This window comes from Teleopsis dalmanni, chromosome 1 (assembly GCF_002237135.1).
Source record: "Teleopsis dalmanni isolate 2A chromosome 1, ASM223713v2, whole genome shotgun sequence".
Classification (NCBI taxonomy): Eukaryota; Metazoa; Arthropoda; class Insecta; order Diptera; family Diopsidae; genus Teleopsis; species Teleopsis dalmanni.
This window is the reverse complement of record NC_051846.1, coordinates 94,337,663-94,345,717: the sequence shown is the minus strand read 5'-3', so window position 1 is coordinate 94,345,717 and position 8,055 is coordinate 94,337,663. Positions and strand designations below refer to the sequence as shown.

At 29.3% G+C, this 8,055-nt stretch overlaps 1 protein-coding gene across 1 annotated transcript; it reads right to left on the bottom strand.

Annotated features, from left to right (window-relative positions):
• Positions 1 to 267: 267 nt before the first annotated feature.
• LOC119688701 lies at positions 268 to 7,548 on the bottom strand. The gene is made up of 4 exons (XM_038103370.1): positions 7,156 to 7,548; positions 1,037 to 1,062; positions 905 to 990; positions 268 to 854 (listed from the first exon to the last, which is right to left on the bottom strand). The coding sequence occupies exons 1-4, from the start codon at positions 7,546 to 7,548 to the stop codon at positions 334 to 336; spliced, it is 1,026 nt and encodes a 341-aa protein (XP_037959298.1). The 3' UTR covers positions 268 to 333.
• Between the last annotated feature and the right edge of the window lie 507 nt (positions 7,549 to 8,055).

Here is an 8,055-nt window from a genome sequence, read left to right as displayed (position 1 = left end):
AAATCTGATTAAATTTCTTCAATCTCTTTTATTTTTTTTTTCTGTTTATTTTATCAGATAGAAACTGGTAATTCCATTTTATCTAATAAGAAAAAAATTTCTAAAGGCCTGTTAGACCTCAAACATTTCTTTTTTATTGTCTTGAGGATTTGAAAAATTAAATTTGCAATATTGTTTTGAATATTAAGAATTTCAATAGATTACGCTATTTTAAACTTATTGCTATCTTTACTTTATTTAAAAAATAAAAATTTATACCATCATTCGTTATAGTGAGCTTGTGATATACTATTGTTTTATTTTATTTAGCAAAAAAAAATATATAAAATGAAGTTAAACTAAAGTTGATAATTCATGCAAAGATGTACTAGTTATAGTACTTATATCCAAAGTTGGAGGTATGCTCGGACTTGCAGAACCACTAGCTTCACGCCCAGTTAATGTTAAACAACCGTTGGCGATCGTTTTTGGTGTTGGCGGAGTTGCTGTAGAAGGTCGCATAAGATAAGAAGAACTTACTGGTCCTGATCCAAGTGCATTGAAACTATTTTGTGAATGATTTGGTGAGACAGGAGTTAATGAAGTTGTTTGGTGCAACTGTAAATTTGCTTGATGAAATTGATTGGCGTGACTCATGTGATTCATAAATTGAATCGGAGGTGTATTTGGTCCTATATGAGAAATTAAGGACAAGTTGATTTGTTGATTTCGGTAGCAAAGAGTCTTTTCTTTTTGCCACACGAATACATTATGAACCATGGCACCACCACAAAATATAATTCCCGTACCAATAAGAACGCTTGATATAACAGCAGGAGTCGAATGAAAATTATTAAAGGTGTAGAGAATGATGCCTAAAATAAATAAGTAATATAATTAAATTAATTAATTTTTTTAAACGTACCGGTAAGAAAAATTGGTATAGACAGAAAAAAACCTCCAACAGCGCATGTTCGGCTAACTCTTGACTTCTCAAGATACTTATTATTTCTGAAATTAAAAAAAATTCAATGTTATATTTTTTAGATTGCATAACCTTTTTGTTTCCGCAGAATGAATTTTCTAAATAATAATAGAAGCACTTTTTTATACTTAAATCAGAAAAAAGTGAAATCATTATGTCAAGAATACCATTAGATTATGAGCATACAATATGATTTAAAACAGTAATAATATAGTGTCGGTATTAAAAATATTCCAAGATATTTTTTATTTTTACGAAAAGTAGTCAAGTTTTAAATAAAGTGATCGGAATGCTCGCTATCTTCTATATTCTTCAATGCATCTACAAGCCCCTTCGGTGTTACCGTCATAATTTATTTCAATTTAATTTCAATTCGAATAAGAACATTGATTTGCTATTAAGCTCAGATCTTATTCCTGTTCCTATTACTGTATTATTCCAATAAAAGACATTTTGTTTATTGTTCATTCTTATATTTATTGGCCACTTACAATGTGAGGAACGTGTATTAAATATATTTTAAACTCTACCCTTAAAACGAATTTAAGTAGAGAACACATATATATTCATTATGTTTAAAACTTATATTAAATGTATATAGGTCATTTGTTTAAAATCAAAACGGGTTTTGACAAAAATTGACATCATCACCTCCGATTATATTTTTTAACCCGCCGTCGTTTTAGTAACACAGTCCGTCGCGTGGGGTTGTTTAGAACCCCATTGTAAAAGTTTATTTATCAACAAAATTTTTTGAAAAAATATATACTTTTTGATGGTAATATTTAGTTTCGTACGTCAACAAATAAAAAAACATTGATTTATTTCAATAATATAATTTTTAATATCATAAGTCATTTTCATAAAACTTGTATTAAATTTTCTTGTTTTTTTTGGAGTCTTTTAGTATATTTATCATTAAATACAAAACGAAAATAATTTTCTTTTTTATTTTAATGAATTTTTAATTACTAATAAGTGAAAAAACTGAAATAAAAGAAAAAAGTAAGATGTTCGATAATTAAATAAAAAATTTTACAGCTCGAAATTGCATGTTTTTAATTTGCGCAATCTTTGCAAATTGTTTCACTGTGTCTTGGACAGAGAGCTTTTTTGCAACCAACACATATTTTTGTGTGTTTTCTATATTGTGTGAAGATGTATGTAGTCCAGCAATATAGAGTATGTCAATTAAAGCTTTCATTTCGATAGTGTTAGTTTCACTCGCATCACGACTCCTCTTATAGCCATGTGAGACCATTTTAATTTTTTGATTCGTGAAATTAACAATATTGTGTATCCAATGATTAGAAAATATGAGATTCCATGTTTCAAAGATAGTTTTAGCTTCATTACATGTTAGTTTAGGCCCTGGCAGATGAGATCTAATGTTGCATTGACGTGTTCGAACAGCTTTACGTGGGGAATCTTTCTTCCATTTATAAGCAAATGATTTATTTTACTATTTTGTTTGATCGGTAGTATTTAATTCTAGAGTTATACAACTGTGAAAGAGGAATGTCATCATCACTACTTGGTGTTATATTTTCTGTTGTATTAGAACAGAAACAGAACATTCATGTTCTGTTTCGGAATTATGTTCACAAATTTCAACGTGATCAATTTCAATTTCACTTCCTATAAAAAATATATATGTCTAGCAAATCACTTTATCAAATTAGAATAAAAATTCTTTTAACCACTACTTCTATTAGAGTTGTCTATTATTTCAATATCGCAGTCCTCATTTAGACATCTCAAAATACGAGCTTCTTGAATTAGATTCATTTCTTTGCAAAAAAAATTTTGTAACATAAGTCGCGTGGGGTCAAAAAGCACCCAACAAAACAAAAAACACCTGTTATTCATAACTGCTGATCATAAACTGAATAAAACTCAATGGAATGAGTTTAGTACAGAGTTTTATGAAGCTACATAAACATACAGCAGCTAATTTTTTGTCAGTGGTGAATTATGTCGTTTTTGTCAAAATGCAAGGCTTTTTTCACCCCATGCGCCGGACGGCGGTTTAAAAACAAAACACTAGTATATATAATATATGAATAATAAATATATGAATAAACATATTTTAAACTTTTTTTCTACATATTTTTTATGTACGGGCTCATGTGGAGTTTGCATTTTAGACCAATTCTTAATTGGCCACAACTCAGGCTCTGTAAATAATAGAACCTTCAAATTTTTTGCATAGTCGGGATAATTGATGGAACTTCTTGCAAAGTTTATATTTACACTCAGAGTAAAAGTACAAGTTTCTAAAAAAACTCAATTTATTGGAAACGTATTTTAGTGTTTTTTTTATAATATTCAATGCATATGGTTTTTGCAAAATTATTTTCCACTTGTTCACAATGAGATAACGGTGCTTCAATTGTCAGGGATAGCACAACAAGCACAAGAATAGCACAAGGATAGTCTACAAGCATTAAGTAATGCTGCAGTTCTAAACCGAGTTAAATGTTAATTGGTGAAAATTTGGATTGCGTTTTATTGTGTTTGTGATAATTAATCATAAAACTGCAAAAAATTTTATTGTGCTTAAAATACTTATCACAAACTGGCAGTGGTGTCTAATCAGAAAGAAGTAAGCGTCGGTAAAAAAAATGAAATTTTGAGAGGAAGAGAAGTCGAACCGGCAATGGGACGTTTGGTTGGAATAGTGCATTGTTTGGTTCATACCGTGATTAAAAATTAGAAAACTACCGGAGTTAATACGTCAAAGCCGCGTTTTGGTCGCCTACCGAAAGTTACACATCGTAAAATCCGCTCAATATTAAATTCGTTTACGAAAAATCCAAGTTTGATGGCATTGGAAATTGTACATAATATACAGAAAAGCTTTACAAAAAAATTTCTGTGGTTACCGCTTGCAGAATTTTGAGGAGGGCCGGTTTTCATGGTGAGTAGCACGAAGGAAGGCTTATATATGTATCTTTAATGAATCAAAAGAATCGCATTGCTTTTTCGAACAAATATGTAGATATGCCGGAGAAGTTGTGGAACAATGTGCTTTTCTGCAATGAATTCAAGTTGTGTGTTTTTGCCATTGATGAAGCTGCAATGTTTTTTGTGGCTGACAGCAACTTAACAAATTCAACAAAATGAAAAAACATTTTAAATATAGTTTTGGTGTTGATTGTTCAACTCCTTAATTGCAAGTGAAGTTGCTTTTTTATTTGAGTTTGACTCAAAATCGAACTATTTTCTATAAGTTGTCAACACTCTACATTTTAATTACAAATTAATAACAAATTATAAATTAAATACTGAATTCTAAATATTGAATATAAAATTCAGTTATGCAATTTTATATTCAAATTCCAAATTGATAATAAAAAACTAAAATTAAATTACAAGATTTAAAACGGCTTGACCATACTACCGGCCTTGGTACCTTGTTCCAACCAGCACCATTTTTGGTGGTTTTGTTGCCTCAGTAGGCAACGGACAAATGTAGGTAACACTTTTTCAGATTATATCCGCCTTCGTTCGAATTGTTATTACTCGCACCAATCCATCTGCTCCAGGATGAGTGTCCACAACACGTCCTAACAACCATTGAATTGATGGAGCGTTTTCGTCCGCAATTAGTACTACTATTTATTTTGTACAATCATTAAATAGTACATTTTCATTATTATTGATATTCATTTCATTGTTAATACATATTTCATTTTCAGATTTGTTATTTAATTCTTTGATAATATTTTGACAATTACAATTACTCTTAACATTTTGTATATCTACACTAGAATCTTTGTTACTTAAATCTAATGCTTGTATTTCTTTTTCATATTGTGAACGCTCAACGTTTGTACTCAGCATGTCTGTATATGAACATGATGGACTGTAACTCCAATCGTCTTGAAAATCTATTGAATTGTTGTGTGCGACCAGACTTTCTCCTGGCCTGATTTTATTTGATCCAATATGAACGTGGACTCATTTTGTCTTTGATTATTCCAGAAATCCACGATTTTTTATTTACGTTAAAATAGTCACGTACATATACATTTTGATCTATCTCAAATTGTTAACTTTTCTATCCTCTGTAATTTGAAACACTCTTTCTTTGCTTTTAAATAATTCTATCCCTAACAATAGGAGATTTAATAAACTCAAATCGGGTTTTTATCAATCTTCCCAGGAAAATTTGTGCTGGGGTTTTATCTGTTGTGCAATGCTTAGTATTACGATAATCCATTAAAAATCGGTTTAAAGATATTTCAAAGTTTTCATTATTTTTACCATTTAATGTGGCATTAGTTGATTAGTCATTAGTTGATGGATGATCAGGAGCAGTCAATATGTGATTAATTTTGTTGTTATTAACAAAATTTTTATACTCTTCGGAGACAAATTGTCTGCCATTTTCACTAACTAAGGTTTCGGCAATACGTGAAAAAATTTCTCTCAACTTAGTGATTACAAAATTAGATGTGATATCGTTTGTTTTGAATACATCGACCCATTTTGAATAAGAGTCTATTATGACAAAAAGATAAAAGTTCTTAATTGGATATGCAAAGACAATATGAATTCTTTGCGAAACAGTATTCGTTACCTTCCATGGTATTAATTGACTTTTTTGCGGACTTGGCAATAGTGTTTGGCAAGAAAGACATGATTTAATTAAATGTTCTATGTCCCTATCGGGTTTTGGCCACCATACAAAGGATCTTGCTAGTGATTTGGTCGTGACTATGCCTAAGTGAGATTCATGTAGTGATTGTAAAATGAATGTGCTAAGCTTCAATGGAATTATAACTCGAAACCCCCAGAGTAAGCAATCTTGGTCTACTGTTAATTCTGTATCTTTGCTTTTCTTTTCTGACAAAATCACATACCTAAGAAAGTATAAGAACGCGCGGGTTATATCATTGGCTTCGCCAATACTTCACAATATTCCAATTAATTGGTCTGTGTGATCAAATTTTCCTATTAATAATAAATTGTAAAATTCGATAGTATATGTCTCATAAGTGTCCCAAATAATTATCTATTCCACGGTATATTTCCCATATTACCAAATTTGCTTAATAGTGACACTTTCCAAACATTAATTACAAAACGTAATTCTTTGTAACTATCATAGTTGCAGAACCATTAAAGTATCGAAATAATATTTTATCCCACGATACTTTAACTTTCTCTAAATAAGCAAAATAAAATTTCTAAATTTCATTATTCAGAATTAAAATTTCTAAATCATTAAAACAATATTTTAATTCATAGTAATTTATATTACAAAATCTATTTTGTAATAGATTTTCTCAAACTGCATCAGCATTTAACATAAACAATGCAATGACCCTCATTTGTCAACAGGTTACCAAATTTTTATTGTTACCTCTCATCCACTTTCGCCAATTATGATTTGTAAGTAGTATATAAGATATTGATTTTGTTTTAGAACTCAGTCTAAAGATATCTTTAATCGAAGTTAAAGTTGAAAATTAATATTTTGTAAAATATCTTGGATCAACAATAAATATATTTTGTGAAATAAAATTTTAATAAAAATTAAAATTTGTTTTGTGAATTAAAATTATTATTATTATTTTTTTTTTTATTCACCGAAGTGAATAAACATATAAGTCGCGCTATGTCCCTAAAGTCAATGTTTAAAATATTTTCACTTTGAATATAATTTAAGAATAAGCTTCCCTCATTCTGATCGCAATGTATTGCTTGAAGTATACGAAATAAATTGTCCGCATCAATAGTGTGGTCCTTGACATATTCAAATTAAAAATTAAAGCCAGATAGTATGAATACCCATCATTGCATGCGTGCAGCTGCCATGATTGGTAAACCTTTACTCTCACCAAAAATTGATATTTAAGATTTGTGGTCTGTTTTTAAAATAAAGTTGTTTCCAATTAAATATTGTTTACTTACACAAAAAATTATGACCAAGGCTTCTTTTTCTAGTGTGCTGTAATTTTGTTCAGCTTTAGATAAAGCTCTAGACACGAATGCAATTGGACTTATTTTGTACTAACATTTTATCCGAAGTTATATCTTTTTTTATTGTTTCATATGTTTTTTTGCATTGTTCAGACCAAACAAATTTTACATTTTTTTTAGTAAATGGTACCTTGGCTGATATGATTCCTTGGAATCATTTTATCTGCAAATTTGTCAATGCATTTCTAATAATAATTTACCATACCCATTAGCGCTCTTAACTCAAACAAATTTCTGGAAATTGGTGGTTTCAAAATAGATTCCGTTCTTTCCTTATTTTTAGTGAGTCCAAGTAAATCGAGTTTTGAGAACAGTTCACCCCCTTGAAGTGACGCAAAAATTTTATCAATACGCGTTAATGGAGAATTAAAATCGGATAGATGTCTGTTAATCGTGACTTTATAATCGCCACATATTCTAATTTCACCATTCGGTTTTAATATGGGAACTAACGGTGTACCCCATTCTGCACTACTTATTGGTTCTAAAATATCTTTACCAATTAATTCTCTTAAATTACTTTCAATTTTACTTTTCCACGCTAATAAGACTAGTCGTGGTTTAAAAAAAACTGGTTTGAAATCTTTATCCATTGGTAAAGAAATTCTTGATAGTTTGTGTATGTACCTACTTCACCATCAAAAATTTCATTAAACTCATTTTTAACTTGTTCAATAAATATATCATATTAATCAGAATTATTAATGGAATTTATTTGTATTATATAAGTTCAAAACCAAAGGCTCTTAAAAAATTCCTACCTAATAAGGGAAAATTATTATTATTAGTAACTCCTAACATTATTTTCTTTTTTTTTTCTATTGTACTCAATATTTTCAAAATATTCACCCAGTACCTTAATATGATTACTATTGTAATCAATAAATGGATCGTTAAAATTTCTAAGATTTACAGTTTTGTTGTACTTGTTTAAAATGTGTTTAGATATTAAAGTGCATGGAGCTCCTGAATCGCACACAACATCTATCGAAATTTCGTTAAGTTTAATTGACATCGAGTACAATTCAGTTGAGTCGTCACCTTCATGTTTTTTTTTTTTTTTTTTTTTTTTTTTTTTTTTTCCTTTAATTTTACAACTT